Consider the following 15,541-nt stretch of genomic DNA (forward strand, 5'->3'; position numbering starts at 1 on the left):
AATTATATTTAATCTAATGAATGAAAAATATACAAAGACAAGGCACATATGCTATTTACATACGGACACGTGCCGAGGGTATTTACCCGACCAAAGTCTAATTAAACATGGCGGACGACAAACTCCAATTTTCTTTTCTTTCTACACGGTGAATGCTAGTGGATGATATTGCATTCGTTGAGCCAAGAATAATATGTCCTGTACAGAAAGGAACCTTTCATTGGTAGATAGAGAAGTTCTGAATCCTGTAACATCTTTGGAAATAGATTCGACAGGACATCTTTTTGTTGGTAAATATTTGATATGTTTAGCCATATTTATAGAATTTAAATCGCATGTATATTTCACACAACTGTGGTAATCAGTTCTGCTTAGTTTCACAGCTCTTAAGTTGTGAAAGCTTCGTCGTACAAGCTCTGCTGCTCTATGATCTAGTCTGAGTAACATATTGTTGTTTTTACTGTAAACATATACTTCATCTTAGTGATCTTTCTTAATCTTTTATTAAGTATGATGTCTTGCAAAAAAATTTTCAAACAACAGTCATATTTTTTGTAAATATTTTGTACTTTATGGTAACTAAATGCTATTATCGCACATTTCCTCCATCATGTTTGACTTCAAGGTATGACATGTTGAGTTTACCATTTTCTTCCAGGGGAAGGACCTTATCTTAAAATATATGAGATCACAGATGGAAGATGCATTGGTAAAGAACGACTATTTGAGCACCAGAGAATCCACTCATTAAAATGTGAGTATGTATTTTTTACTTGTTGATGCACAGGCCTTTTTTACACGCATTACTTAGGCTCAGTGCTGTAGAACTAAATTTATCAGAAGGGGGGCTCACTTGACGAAGCTAAAGCCATGAAATAACGAAAAATTACCCGAAGGTAAAGGGGGTCCTCCACCAAGCGCCCCCCCCTCTTCTACAGCACTGTTTATGCTGAGATCTATATGTTGTCTATGAGGTTTTTTATTTGTACCAAAATCTTAATAGTATGTGACTGTAACATTGGAACATTGGTAATTGCTTGTGGAGGCAGGACTGTTGGTGCTTTCAATGTGCATGTTGCAGAAACCAAAAGGTATTCTTAATTGAAGCAGGTTATCTCAACTGTTAAAAATCTGTACCATAGTTACGTGAAGTAAGTGAATTGTATATTTTCACCTTTATATAGCATCTTCAAAAAGATACTTCCAATTAATGAAGTAACATTCAATGACTGGATTTGGGATGCATGCTTACTTAGTGGTGAAAACAATGATGATAAGTGTCAAAGTGCCCTTGTAGTGACTGCTCACAATGCTGTATGGTTGTGGAATATTGCAGAGAATTCTTCAAGGAAAATTGCACAGTGTGAAGAAAATTGCATTTTGTATCCTGATCTGAAACGATGAGTTCTTTGTAAAGAAACTTTTTTACTTGTCACCTTTTACGTCATGCTTGATTTCACGTAGTAAAGTGCTTGATTTCACGTAGTAAAGTGCTTGATTTCACGTAGTAAAGTGCTTGATTTCACGTAGTAAAGTGCTTGATTTCACGTAGTAAAGTGCTTGATTTCACGTAGTAAAGTGCTTGATTTCACGTAGTAAAGTGCTTGATTTCACGTAGTAAAGTGCTTGATTTCACATAGTAAAGTGTTTGATTTCACGTAGTAAAGTGTTTGATTTCACGTAGTAAAGTGCTTGATTTTCATAGTAAAGTGCTTGATTTCACGTCGTAAAGTGCTTGATTTCACGTAGTAAAGTTCTTGATTTCACGTAGTAAAGTGCTTGATTTCACGTAGTAAAGTACTTGATTTCACGTAGTAAAGTTCTTGATTTCACGTAGTAAAGTGCTTGATTTCACGTAGTAAGTGCTTGATTTCACGTAGTAAAGTGCTTGATTTCACGTCGTAAAGTGCTTGATTTCACGTAGTAAAGTGCTTGATTTCACATAGTAAAGTGTTTGATTTCACGTAGTAAAGTGTTTGATTTCACGTAGTAAAGTGCTTGATTTCACATAGTAAAGTGCTTGATTTCACGTCGTAAAGTGCTTGATTTCACGTAGTAAAGTTCTTGATTTCACGTAGTAAAGTGCTTGATTTCACGTAGTAAAGTACTTGATTTCACGTAGTAAAGTTCTTGATTTCACGTAGTAAAGTGCTTGATTTCACGTAGTAAAGTGCTTGATTTCACGTAGTAGTGTTTGATTTCACGTCGTAAAGTGCTTGATTTCAATGTAGTAGTGCTTTTGATTTCACGTAGTAGTGTTTGATTTCACGTCGTAAAGTGCTTGATCACGTAGTAAAGTTCTTGATTTCACGTAGTAAAGTGCTTGATTTCACGTAGTAAAGTACTTGATTTCACGTAGTAAAGTTCTTGATTTCACGTAGTAAAGTGCTTGATTTCACGTAGTAAAGTGCTTGATTTCACGTAGTAAAGTGCTTGATTTCACGTCGTAAAGTGCTTGATTTCACGTAGTAAAGTGCTTGACGTAGTAAAGTGCTTGATTTCACGTAGTAAAGTACTTGATTTCACGTAGAAGTGCTTGATTTCACGTCGTAAAGTGCTTGATTTCACGTCGTAAAGTGCTTGATTTCACGTAGTAAAATGCTTGATTTCACAAAGTAAAGTGCTTGATTTCACGTAGTAAAGTGCTTGATTTCACGTAGTAGTGCTTGATTTCACGTAGTAAAGTGCTTGATTTCACGTAGTAAAATGCTTGATTTCACGTAGTAAATGCTTGATTTCACGTAGTAAAGTGCTTGATTTCACGTAGTAAAGTGCTTGATTTCACGTAGTAAAGTGCTTGATTTCACGTCGTAAAGTGCTTGATTTCACGTCGTAAAGTGCTTGATTTCACGTAGTAAAATGCTTGATTTCACAAAGTAAAGTGCTTGATTTCACGTAGTAAAGTGCTTGATTTCACGTAGTAAAGTGCTTGATTTCACGTAGTAAAGTGCTTGATTTCACGTAGTAAAATGCTTGATTTCACGATTGATTTTGACAATTGAAGAAAGTCAATTTTCAAAGCACCTTTTGTGTGTTTGTTTTCCATAATTCTGTGCATTGAAGATATTGTGCACGGTTTATTCTGCAGACAACAGATCTTGTCTGGGTGGCATGTGGGACAGTTTTTAATGAACTTTTACTCTGGAAACTATCTATCTCCTGTTCGTTTGAAAAACAAGCTGTTGTTCAAAAACGAATTGCAGGACACGATGGTGTGATTTTTTCTGTTCGATACTCTATCGAAAGAAGTCTTCTTTGCTCTGTTTCTGATGATAGAAGTATCAAAGTACGAAAGGTTGTCTTTTCCAGTGATTTCGCTGATGTTCAGGTACACTTATTTTTTAAACTGTAATAGTTAGCAGAGAACTTACTAACCGTTACTTTGTTTGCACATGAGAAAGGTAGGCTCATCTTAGAAATTCGTAGTAGTACATATTCCACTTGCACATGAGAAAGGTAGGCTCATCTTTAGAAATTCGTAGTAGTACATATTCCATTTAGCAATCGGCAAAAGTATGCTGACGTTTTAGGTTTTCCCAACGTTGTTGACTCTCTACGGACACAAAGCCCGTGTGTGGGACTGTCTCATCCTAAAAGAACACATCGTTAGTATCGGAGAAGATTCCTTGTGTTTACTTTGGAATTCTAATGGTGAAATTGTTCGGTCTTGGAAAGGACATATTGGTTGGTAAATTATGTCTTCTCAAGTGGTTTGAAAAAAAAACCGTTAGACTTATAATTTGACACATACGTCTGGATATAGGATTTCAATCGCAAAGTTTTTCCTATGTAAAAAATACACGAACAATGAAGATATAGTCATAATCGTGAGTCATGAATGCCATCTCTCTCAATGCTTTATATATATATTTACCCAAATAACTATAAATCTTGAACTGCATATTTCGCTTTAGGTAAAGGTGTTTGGTCGTTGGCTTCCAATGCTGATGAAAGCATTATTGCTACAGGCGGTGGTGATGGTGGAATTCGCTTGTGGCCTGTGAAGGATGAAGTTGAACAAGAGAGTGAACAACAGCATTGGTCTTCGTCTATACCGTCTGAATATGAAGCAGGCACTCTTGCGTCTAAAGAGAATCCGCGCATGATCGGAATGCTTTTGGACACAAGTGTTCTTGTGTTGACAGATACTGGGTACGTACATGTGTGAAACAAAGCCATCGCAGGTCAGAGATCGAGAAAATATATTTGCCAGGCTTATTATGACGTTGTAAAACCTTTAATAGTTCACATTTTATTCTTCTATCTTTGTATTTGATTGTATTGAGTGCAATTTTATTGGCATGAAAGTCACCATCAATCTGTAGTTACGTATTAATGGAATTCTATTTTGTAAACGGCAGACCTCTCTGCCTTGACTTCTCTGGTTGTCTATTACTTTTGTAGACTGTAGACTTCTTTTCCTCAACTTTTCTGGTTGTCTATTACTTTTGTCAACGGCAGACTTCTTTTCCTTGATTTCTCTGGTTTTATATGTGTTTAATCAATTTTAATTGTTCTAAGGAATCTTTACAAATTCACTCAAAATGAAGATGCAGCTCACAAAGTGATGTGTTATTGTATACGACAAGAACCGACTTATTCATCGTACAGTTTGATGGTGGTGTCTCCTTGCAAGACTATTGCTGTCCTTGGTAACATTAAAGGATTTATGAAATTTGTATGTTTGACAGGTCAGTGGATTTCTTGTGTTTTGAAGGTGAGAGTAGGTAGCAAATGTTATTTATGAACTTGAATAGAAACTTAAATGTTAGAAATTCTTCTATTAATGCACATTTTCCTACTCAATACTCACACGCTGTACAAGCTGAAGTACGTAGATTTTCTATTATTTTTCATTGACAATAAATCCTTTACATGTTTGTGCATGTAGATCGTCCAGGTTTGTAGAGTCCTGAGAAGGACTGTTGGTGTTGATGTTGACTGACATTTCGACAACCTTAGCGGTAGTTGACTCATAAGATGACTACCGCTAAGGTTGTCGAAACGTCAGTCAACACCAACAACAAAAGTCCTTCTCAGGATTCTACTACCTGGACGATCTACATCCACAAACATGTAGCGATACTCCCGGGTTCAAAACATTTTCTTTAATAAATCCTTTCGTGAAATCGTCAGATCATATTAAGTTGTCTTTAATTGATTTGCAGATCAGTCTTGGCATAGCTTAGAGAAAAGACCGTACGAAAACAAGATCCTCAGTCTTCAATGTACAAATACTTCAACTCCAAACGCTTTCAGTTTATTTTCATGTGGACCGGATGGTCTAATCATTTGGTGGATAATTGCAAGAGTCCATGACTCTAAACAGTTTGTTTGTGAGCAAAAGGCGACGTTTTCTTTGCCATATTGCAGGCAACGTTGGCTTAATACGGTACTTGTTGTCAATAATACTCCAAGCAAGGGTTTGGAAACATCTCTAGTTCTTTGCGGTGATCGTAGAGGCTCACTTCATGTTTACAATGTTTCTGCATCGATGGACGAGGTAAATTTCGGATCACCACACTTCTTTTCCTGTGTTCATAGCATTGAATGTTCATAATGATGGAATTCAAGTTTCAGGTGCTACAACCACAGAAGTCATTTGTGGGAATTCACGGAGCGAATGGCGTAACTTCTATTGTTTATCACTCGACTGGTCTTTACACAACAGGGCGGGATGGTTATCTCAGACGATATAAACTTCACAGCAACGAAGGAATGATAGAAATGATTGATAAGAGAAAGGTTAGAATCAGTTTTTTTTCTCAAGGAAAGCGTTGTAAACTCTCATATATTTCATGCATGAAAGATAACTGGATCTTTCTTGCTTTTTCCCCAACAATAAGGAAGGAAACATGCAGTGCATTTTTTGACTCTGAAGATGACTACCGCTAAGATTGTCGAAACGTCAGTCAACAACAACAAAAACAGTCCTTCTCAGGACTATACCAACCTGGACGATCTACATTTACAAACATGTAACGATACTCCCGGGTTCAAACCATTTACTTTAATAAGGAAGAAAACATGCAGTGCATGATTCACTGATGATTATAATGTATTGAATAGGAAATACGAGGCTAGATATGCGTGGATTTAGTAATGATTAAATTGTATTGAAAGGGATGTATGAAGTGTGTCCATGGATTATCGTGAGCTTTGCTCAATTTGCCAAATAGGTTTATAAAGGTGTGAATTGGATTGATCGTATCATTTTTCTCACCAATGGAGACATTTTGGCCGTCGTGTTTCAGTCAGTAAGTGTATAATTTCGTGATACCATACACGTTTTATGATTGCCTTCTGATTTCTTCAGACGTTTTTTGATGTTACGTATCGTCCTAAATTGAAGATGCGTATTTTGTAATCATTCAAAGCACTTTATCCACTGGACTTATAACTGTGCGCTCGTGCTTATTTTTATACATACCCCACGTATCCACTAATATCCATTTCGGCTCTTTTCAGGTAGATTTTATCGTCTGGAATATCACTCGTGAAGAAGTGATGTTTCGTTTACCTTGTGGAGGCGGTCACCGTAACTGGGATATTCAGTTCAATTTGGTAAATCGTGAAATCCTAATGTATAGCGTAAATTTAACCGAAAATCTCGCTAGTATATTCGTGATAATGAAATATTTTGATGTGTTCAGATGAATGGTTCGTTTGTGTTTACTTTCCTGAAACAAAGCACAGTAAATGTGTGTCGCTGGTCAAGAAAAATGAAACAGCCATCTTCTATTATTCAGGTACGTGTACGCTTTCTTTCTGGTATTTCGAACAAGCCTGAACTTTCGTCTTGTATGTACGGCCAGCTGAAGTTGTACTGCGTAAATTACAAGCTGTAGTTTGTTTTCATTGCATTGCCATGTAGCTTGAAGTCAGAGGAAGCTTTGACTCACAAATAATCCGTTATTGTCCTGCGAAAGAAATTTCTGCCCTTTCACATATTTTTTTTCAGAAATGCTTTCATGGTCGTGAAACAAACACTGTCGATGTGATTGGATCTATACAAAATAACTACAATGGTATCTTGACTTTATACTTTTACATTTTTTCTTGCGACAGAGATTTATTTTACGCGTTACTTATGACGTATAACTGGAATTAGAAACCTGTGCCCACGTTTGGTCGATGTGTTTAGTAAATGATACATTTCACTTAATAAATTTGTTTAGTGTAGGTCATGTTAAGGTTTGTTGACATTTACTGGGGTTTTTTTTCACTAGATGAGTTTCATGTGCTGGTTACTGGAAGCGAAGATACCACTTTAAATATCATGCTATGTATCCTTTGCTCCTCTCCAGGCTCCATCCTTCATCACCCCGTCTCTCTTTGAATTGAGAACCAATTTTAAGCCAACTTTGTTTGCATGGTGTGTTCCTAGTACACACTATTATCATATTTGCAAATTTTTCGCCATATTCGGTCTGATATGTAAGCTTATGCCACCCCCTTTTTCTGTACGTTACAAATATATAAAGCAGGGGGGAGAGTCTAAGCGCATCAGACCAAATCCAGTAAACAAATTTGCTTGTATTGCCACACTGATGGTATGCGCATGTGTTCCACTTTGGTGTGTGGCGGTGTTTGGATATGTTTTATGTATTTATGAGATCGCTTTCTTGAATGTATCTTTTATGCAAAAATCCTCAACACTGAAAGATAAAACAGGAGAATATCAAAAGGAAAGATTATTCAAAGTGCTGACATGCGAAGGTCATGTGTCCAGTGTCCGCTGCTGTTCTTGTATTAAAATCAAATGTTTGCGAGAAGATAAGGACTTTCCTAAGGTTTTGATTTTTTCTGCTGGGAGTCGAGCTTCATTAAAATGTTGGTTGTTAGACATAAACGATCTTTGCGATTCTAATGCTGCGTTAGAAAAAGACATGGAAAAAGAAAAAAACTCTTTAAAATGGAGCTGTTGCCTTGTAGGCGAACTTAAAAGCTCTCGATATAAGCGACACAAGAAGAAAGGTTTCAACTCTTGTAGCAATGAAGATTTTATTTCAGATATGCGCTTCATGGCGATCACAACATTCCTCATTTCTGATGTTTGTGCTTCCTTATTGAGCAACGTAGATGATTCGTCATATTACGTCATCGGTGTTGTTACGGCCTGCTCCGATGGATACCTGAGGTTCGTGAATTCTGAACAAATTTCCTCCGACAACATGCCATTGATCTTTTGAAATCTGAATGTTGCCGTGAAAAGCGCAATTGCCATGGTGAATGGCCAAAAATTATAAAGTTCCCAGGAGTTCTGGGGCCGGTTGCACGAAGCCTGGATAGCGCTATCCATCCGTTATCCTTGCAGAAGTTCCAAACACAAAAATATCTTTATCATCATCTATTGAGGTCTCAAAGGTAATCTTCTCTTTTTTTCTTTTTCTTTCATTGAAGATGCTACGTGTTTGATTCTGAATCGAAATCATTCACAATGGTGGAGAAAATATCGTGGAACGGAAAATGCATCTTATGTGTGGGACATTTTAGCGTCAAATCATCGAAAAAATCTTTTCTTCTCGTTTATGCATCAGACACAGCTGGAAACGTTACTTTTTGGGATGTAACAGAGATCTTTTCCCCCTATGTTAAGGCGTCCAGCGATGATGTCCGTACCTCAAGTGAGCTGCAAGAAATCATACAACATGATGGCGAGGATGTTTTTGTGAATGGTCCTTCGTCATCGGTTTTAGATGATTTTCAAAAAGATAACTCGGTCAGTGACATGAAATCATTTAGCGAAGAGAAACGTGCTTTTAAAGTGATACATCAAGTGAAGGAACATCAGTCTGGTGTGAATGCATTGATGATCTCAAAAAAGGGTAAATGTACATGTTGTAGAGCATTATGTTCTCTCCTTAATCACCGTATGTGATGGTGACTTTCGTAACGTCCCCTGTGAACATGACGTACAGATGATACCTGTTCTTGTTTGAATTGTGTTGTGTAGAGTCAATTAAGTGTTCAAATTGAAACAAGTGAGAGTTGCAACAATATATTATGTGAGACACGGCATTTTAATGAACTCATTAATGACGTGAAGACTTTGCTTGAATCTCTTCACCAAACTTGGTTTTCGACATTTTTATTATGTTTTGTAGGTATTTATGAGTATTTGATGTGCAGTGGTGGTGACGATGGTGCCGTCGTTTTTGCTTGTTTCAAGGTAGAAACAACGAATGAAATCTTGAAGTTTTCTTCGTGGGGCTCCATATCGTTTCCTGGTGCTCACACCTCAGCTGTTACAGGTGATGATCCCGTGTTAAACACCCAAGCTACACGTGCTTTTTTACTGTGTTGCATGTAATATTCCATAGATGCTAACAAATACTTATTTTGACATTAAGGATTCAAAATCTTGGACAATAATCTTGCTATAACAGTTTCTGGTGATCAAAGAATGAAAATGTGGAAAGTTGGTGAAAAAACTCAGGTAGGTGTACCTATCTACTTTCTGTAGAAAAACCTGTTTCAGACCAAGTTTTCATTCGAAAGTTTTCCTTGCGGCTATTTATTATTTTATTTGGGTTAGGGATAGCTCAGTCGATAGAGCGTTCGCACGGTGAGTGCAGAGTCCTGGGTTCGATACCCGCCCTCGCCAAATCGGCGTATGAGTAGCGCAAATCGGGCAATCTGCTGTTCGCGGTAAAGTAGCAGGTAGCTGAGAGTAGGTGTGGCGCTTCACCTCAGCATAGATCTCCCTTGTCTAGCGCTAAAACGAAAAGGGAATAGACTCCCTCTGGAAAGAAAACGTCCTTCCTGCCTTTTGATATTTTAAAAGGAATCTTATAACGATGTGTTGAGTATTACATTGTTCTGGCGTAATGTGAGTAGACAATTTACAAGGTTAGAAGCAAGTCATTTTTAATGGCAAGTTCTACACAAACAGGGTTGTATATTTTCCTCTGATTGTTGCGTGTCTGGTAGTCGAAACTCGAGATGATTTCAATATAAATTGGTGTTTATTGTACTGTTTTTAATGTAGAATGGAAAATTGTGCAATGTTGAACTCCTTCAATGTTACTGGCTTGATGTTGTTGATGTAAAAGGATTAGATGTCCTTCAAGATAGGTAATAAATTCAAGATATGTTACTGAAGCATCATGCACTCAGAAAGATTTGTATTTTGTAGGAATGGTTTGTACTATGTCGTTGCATGTGGAGTTGGTCTCGAACTATTTGTGTTTGGCTTAAGCTGACAAACAAGCAACCGTCTTTTTATGACCTGGATTATCTTGTGATGATAATTTAAAGTAAGGATGTCCTATTTCATACATTAGTTGAGATAACTCTGTGAAGATTTCACTTAAGAACAAGCATGTATTCCTGTGATAGCGTGTTTGAAATAATCATTGAGCATCAATAGAAATCTTTTATCACATTGAACAAAGTATGATACCTTTTTGTATTGTATAATGTATGACTTTGTGATCGTGAGTCAGTAATGTTTGATGTATGAGGACTATACGTCATAAGTCAGTAATGTTTGATGTATGAGGACTATACGTCATAAGTCAGTAATGTTTGATGTATGAGGACTATACGTCATAAGTCAGTAATGTTTAATGTATGAGGACTATACGTCATAAGTCAGTAATGTTTAATTTATGAGGACTATACGTCATAAGTCAGAAATGTTTAATGTATGAGGACATACGTCATAAGTCAGTAATGTTTAATTTATGAGGACTATACGTCATAAGTCAGTAATGTTTGATGTATGAGGATTATACGTCATAAGTCAGTAATGTTTGATGTTTGAGGACTATACGTCATAAGTCAGTAATGTTTGATGTTTAAGGACTATACGTCATAAGTCAGTAATGTTTGACGTTATTTTTAACTGTCTTTGTTATTTTCGAATTTAGCAAATCTTTGTTTTAAGTCGCTAAAATAACGACATTTTAGGCATAGGTGATGTTTAAAATGGCCATTCGTCGTCTTACATTGAAAAGGAAAATGTTGTTTACATTTGAAGGATGTTTTAACTGCTTCCGTTACTGTTACTATGGCTTTTTGTTGCCATTTTCAGTCTTTTACTTTCACATTGACAAACAATTTGCATAAATAAAATTTAAAAGACGTTTTTGTATTTGAAATGGGAAGCGCTCACGAGTTTTGATGTCTAATGCACTGACTCGTCCTGTACATTTGAAATATAACAAGTCACTTTTTAATGGCATAGTTCAAACGCTCAACTTGGACGAGGTGTATAAGATCCTTCGTAAAGAAAGAAAATGTTCGTACTTTGACCCCATTTAATTGCAACTATAATGTTAATTAATCTCTATTATCTATCCAAATTCTGTTTTTGTCAAGTTTATAACCCCTACACGATTTCCGGGTGAGTTCAAGTGTGCACGCCATTCCACTAGCTTGTAAGAATTGCATTTAGTCGTGATCTATGTAGTTGTGCTGATGTTTACTTACTAGTTAATAATTTCTTATCCTATATAACTTCACAATCACGGTAAGCAAACTTCTTCTAAACATCCCAGTCATTCTTCCATACTATCACACCTTAAATCCACAGGACACACCGCCAGCTTCGAGGATTTTAAAATACTTTCTTCATGCTCAGACTCGCAAGAGCTTCTTAGTCACGAAAGCCTCTTAATCAACAAAATGAAACCATCTCTTAACGTCCAAGGAAACTCCATTGTCCTTCAGTTGCTTTAATCTAATTTTGTCCATCCTCATGTCTGTATACTTTATGATTGTTGTGTTTGTTGTTTTTCTGTTTCTTTCGTGTTTCTACTTATCCCACGTCATGCCATCTTATCCAATATTTACTAACACGTTTTCATCCCATCATGTAATTTAATATTATGTAAGTAGCTATTATATATGTATCCCTCTATACTTGTAATTTAATACTGTCTGATGATGTCTTGAGAGTCAAGACGAAACGTTACGCTTCTAAACAAATATTTCTTTTTGTACGTTATTTTTGTATTGAATGGCTGTTTTAAAACCACTTTGCTGGCCTTTAATATTTATATTAAGTATTGTTAAATACTATTTTATTTCTACTCTATAATGTATCAGTTCAATGGTCAAGTGGTGTAGACACTACCCAGAAAGTTTGCTATGGCATGTCCTATTTCTTTTGGCGAGTCTTCTTGCACGTAATGCAAACCTCGTACTTTAACTGTTCTTGTGTTTGGCCACGCTTTGGCTGTTTCGGATATTGCTTTACTGAAGACCCCTGGATCTGCCTCGATGAACAATTTCGGAATCGACTCGCTGCGTTCCATGAATCGTGCATAGTCTTGAACGACTTTCAGAACATCATAAGGTCCTTCACTTATGAAAGGTATTTCTCTTGGCCAGGTTAGCATAGGTCTTCTACTTTCACCTTTCTCAACAAACGGTTGCCTGTACGCGTTCATTTCTACTTCATGAAGTTTTCTCAAAGTATTTGCCGGCAGGATTCTCTCGATGAAGAAGTTGTCTTTAAGAATCATCTTTTCGCCCGGTTTTGTACGAAGACTTCGAAAAATCAGTTTATGCATTAATGGCCACTGTTTCCACGAGGTTGCTGGCATAACTAAGCTTTCTGTGTGTACAATCGCCTTCACCCTTTCTGGATGTATATGACACCAGTGGAAGGCTATACCAGAGCCCCAATCTTGACAAACAAACGTCACTCTATCTGGTAACATCATCTTGTTAATCCAGGCCTCAATGTACTCGTAGTGATCTTGAAATCTGTACGCACTCTGACACAATCTTCCAGATCCACCCATTCCTATCAAGTCGGGCGCAATGCAACGATATTCATCTTGAATATGGGGAACAATGTTTCTCCAAATATACGAGCTTGTTGGATTACCATGAAGTAATATCACTACTTTATCTGTTTTACTCTCGGGAGCGGAATCATAGTAGTTGATTGTGGAGTCAAGCACGTTAATCTGATGGCATTTTGAAAACCATTCCGTCGCTGATATGGGATCGGTCGCTTTGTTTTTTTCGCTTAACGCGTGCCTCGCTGATGTATGGAGTTGGACGCTCACTGATATAGCGGCTCCCATTTTAGTCAGGTTTTTATGAGTATTTGATGTGCAGTGTTGGTGACGATGATTTCGTTGTTTTTGCTTGTTTTAAGGTGGAAACAACGAATGAAATCTTGAAGTTTTCTTCGTAGGGTTCCATATCGTTTCCTGGTGCTCACACTTCAGCTGTCACAGGTGATGATCCCGTGTTAAACACGCGGGCTACACGTGCTTTTTTACTGTGTTGCATGCAATGTTCCATAGATGCTAACAAATATTTATTTTGACATTAAGGATTCAAGATCTTGGACAATTATCTTGCTATAACAGTTTCTGGTGATCAAAGAATGAAAATGTGGAAAGTTGGTGAAAACCTCAGGTGAGTATACCTATCTCCTTTCTGTAGAAAAACCTGTTTCAGACCAAGTTTTCATTCGAAAGTTTTCTTTGCGGCTATTGATTATATTATTTGGGTTAGGGATAGCTCAGTCGATAGAGCGTTCGCCTGGTGAGCGCAAGGTCCCGGGTTCGGTACCCGCCCTCGCCAAATCGGCGTATGAGTAGCAGGGAGCTGAGAGTAGGTGTGGTGCTCCTCAGCATAGATCTCCCTTGTCTATCGCTAAAACGAAAAGGGAATAGACTCCTTCGTTGTTCGGAATAGACTCCCTCTGGAAAGAAAACGGCCTTCCTGCTTTTTGATTTTTTAAAAGAAATCTTATAACGATGTGTTGCATACAATAGCTTGAGTATTACATTGTTCTGGCGTAATGTGATTGGACAATTTATTAGGTTAAAAGCAAGTCATTTTTACGGCACAGCTCTACACAAACAGAGTTGTCTATTTTCCTCTGATTGTTGCGTGTCTGGTAGTCGAAACTCGAGATGATTTCAATATAAATTGGTGTTTATCGTACTCTTTTTAATGTAGAATGGAAAATTGTGCAATGTTGAACTCCTTCAATGTTACTGGCTTGATGTTGTTGATCTAAAAGGATTAGATGTCCTTCAAGATAGGTAATAAATTCAGGATATGTTATTAAAGCATCATGCATCATGCACTCAGAAAGATTTGTATTTTGTAGGAATGGTTTGTACTATGTCGTTGCATGTGGAGTTGGTCTTGAACTATTTGTGTTTGGCTTAAGCTGACAAACAAGCAACCGTCCTTTTATGACCTGGATTATCTTGTGATGATAATTTAAAGTAAGGATGTCCTATTTCATACATTAGTTGAGATAACTCTGTAACGATCTCGCTTAAGAACAAGCATGTATTCCTGTGATAGCATGTTTGAAATAATCATAGAGCATCAATAGAAATCTTTTATCGCATTGAACAAAGTATGATACCTTTTTGTATTGTATAATGTATGACTTTGTGAGTCTTGAGTCAGTAATGTTTGATGTATGAGGACTATACGTCATAAGTCAGTAATGTTTGATGTATGAGGACTATACGTCATGACTCAGTAATGTTAATGTGTAAGTACGAACGTCATAGTCATAAGTCAATAATCCTTTTGTATAAAGACTATGAGTGCTAGACTTCACGCATTATGCACAAAGTTATGACCTTCACTGACACTATCCATTATTATTTTTAACTGTGCCTATAATTTTCGAATTTAGCAAATCTTTGTTTTAAGTCGCTAAAATAACGACATTTTAGGCATAGGTGACGTTTAAAATGGCCATTCGTCGTCTTACAGTGAAAAGGAAGATGTTGTTTACATTTGAAGGATGTTTTAACTGCTTCCGTTACCGTTACTATGGGTTTTTGTTGCCATTTTCAGTCTTCTACTTTCACATTGACAAACAATTAGCATAAATAAAATTTAAAAGACGTTGTTTTGTATTTTAAATGAGAAACGCTCACGAGTTTTGATGTCTAATGCACTGAATCGTCCTGTACATTTGAATTATAACAAGTCACTTTTTAATGGCATAGTTCCAACGCTCAACTTGGACGAGGTGTATAAGATTCATCGTAAAGAAAGAAAATGTTCGTACTTTGACCCCATTTAATTGCAACTATAATGTTAATTAATCTCTATTATCTATCCAAATTCTGTTTTTGTCAAGTTTATAACCCCTACACGATTTCCGGGTGAGTTCAAGTGTGCACGCCATTCCACTAGCTTGTAAGAATTGCATTTAGTCGTGATCTATGTAGTTGTGCTGATGTTTAGTTACTAGTTAATAATTTCTTATCCTATATAACTTCACAATCACGGTAAGCAAACTTCTTCTAAACATCCCAGTCATTCTTCCATACTATCACACCTTAAATCCACAGGACACACCGCCAGCTTCGAGGATTTTAAAATACTTTCTTCATGCTCAGACTCGCAAGAGCTTCTTAGTCACGAAAGCCTCTTAATCAACAAAATGAAACCATCTCTTAACGTCCAAGGAAACTCCATTGTCCTTCAGTTGCTTTAATCTAATTTTGTCCATCCTCATGTCTGTATACTTTATGATTGTTGTGTTTGTTGTTTTTCTGTTTCTTTCGTATTTCTACTTATCCCACGTCATGCC

The 15,541-nt window shown here is 36.9% G+C and overlaps 3 protein-coding genes and 1 long non-coding RNA gene across 8 annotated transcripts; 1 reads left to right on the top strand and 3 right to left on the bottom strand.

Annotated features, from left to right (window-relative positions):
* Positions 1-46: 46 nt before the first annotated feature.
* Positions 47-15,028, top strand: LOC124444196 (WD repeat-containing protein 6-like). Of its 5 annotated transcripts, none has more exons than XR_006947881.1 (22): positions 50-290; positions 659-754; positions 1,004-1,091; positions 1,185-1,382; positions 3,064-3,328; positions 3,531-3,684; positions 3,915-4,152; positions 4,522-4,691; positions 5,169-5,503; positions 5,575-5,745; positions 6,180-6,257; positions 6,469-6,564; positions 6,654-6,749; positions 6,962-7,028; positions 7,230-7,286; positions 7,666-8,140; positions 8,404-8,828; positions 9,108-9,254; positions 9,354-9,439; positions 9,992-10,077; positions 10,139-10,259; positions 14,673-15,028. XR_006947881.1 is itself a non-coding variant. In XM_046994778.1 (21 exons), exons 1-21 carry the CDS (start codon positions 194-196, stop codon positions 10,203-10,205), a joined length of 3,492 nt encoding a protein of 1,163 aa, XP_046850734.1. In that variant the 5' UTR covers positions 51-193; the 3' UTR covers positions 10,206-10,392. The 5 variants fall into 5 exon arrangements, 3 of the variants coding, with proteins under 3 accessions (XP_046850737.1, XP_046850734.1, XP_046850736.1); XR_006947880.1 differs by lacking the exon at positions 14,673-15,028 and adding an exon at positions 10,915-11,431; XM_046994778.1 differs by lacking the exon at positions 14,673-15,028 and having other exon boundaries at positions 51-290; positions 10,139-10,392.
* On the bottom strand, positions 8,387-11,519 carry LOC124444204. Its single transcript, XR_006947882.1, has 2 exons — positions 11,437-11,519; positions 8,387-8,632 (listed from the first exon to the last, which is right to left on the bottom strand). It is a non-coding gene; the product is annotated as an uncharacterized LOC124444204 (long non-coding RNA).
* On the bottom strand, positions 12,063-12,473 carry LOC124443534 (coelenterazine h 2-monooxygenase-like). The gene has a single exon (XM_046993987.1). It carries the CDS (start codon positions 12,471-12,473, stop codon positions 12,063-12,065), a length of 411 nt encoding a protein of 136 aa, XP_046849943.1.
* LOC124443535 (coelenterazine h 2-monooxygenase-like) lies at positions 12,514-13,043 on the bottom strand. The gene is made up of 2 exons (XM_046993988.1): positions 12,652-13,043; positions 12,514-12,592 (listed from the first exon to the last, which is right to left on the bottom strand). Exons 1-2 carry the CDS (start codon positions 13,041-13,043, stop codon positions 12,514-12,516), a joined length of 471 nt encoding a protein of 156 aa, XP_046849944.1.
* Positions 15,029-15,541: the final 513 nt, after the last annotated feature.

Source organism: Xenia sp. Carnegie-2017, unplaced genomic scaffold, assembly GCF_021976095.1.
Source record: "Xenia sp. Carnegie-2017 unplaced genomic scaffold, XeniaSp_v1 HiC_scaffold_21, whole genome shotgun sequence".
Lineage (NCBI taxonomy): Eukaryota > Metazoa > Cnidaria > Anthozoa > Malacalcyonacea > Xeniidae > Xenia > Xenia sp. Carnegie-2017.

Coding starts and splice junctions, on each gene's coding strand:
- LOC124443535 (XM_046993988.1), bottom strand. CDS start 13,043: ATGGGAGCCGCTATATCAGTGAGCGTCCAACTCCATACATCAGCGAGG. Junction 12,593..12,651: donor ATGTTACCAGATAGAGTGAC/GTTTGTTTGTCA, acceptor ATATACATCCAG/AAAGGGTGAAGGCGATTGTA.
- LOC124443534 (XM_046993987.1), bottom strand. CDS start 12,473: ATGATTCTTAAAGACAACTTCTTCATCGAGAGAATCCTGCCGGCAAAT.
- LOC124444196 (XM_046994778.1), top strand. CDS start 194: ATGTCCTGTACAGAAAGGAACCTTTCATTGGTAGATAGAGAAGTTCTG. Junction 3,329..3,530: donor GTGATTTCGCTGATGTTCAG/GTACACTTATTT, acceptor CTGACGTTTTAG/GTTTTCCCAACGTTGTTGAC. Junction 6,750..6,961: donor AGCCATCTTCTATTATTCAG/GTACGTGTACGC, acceptor ATTTTTTTTCAG/AAATGCTTTCATGGTCGTGA.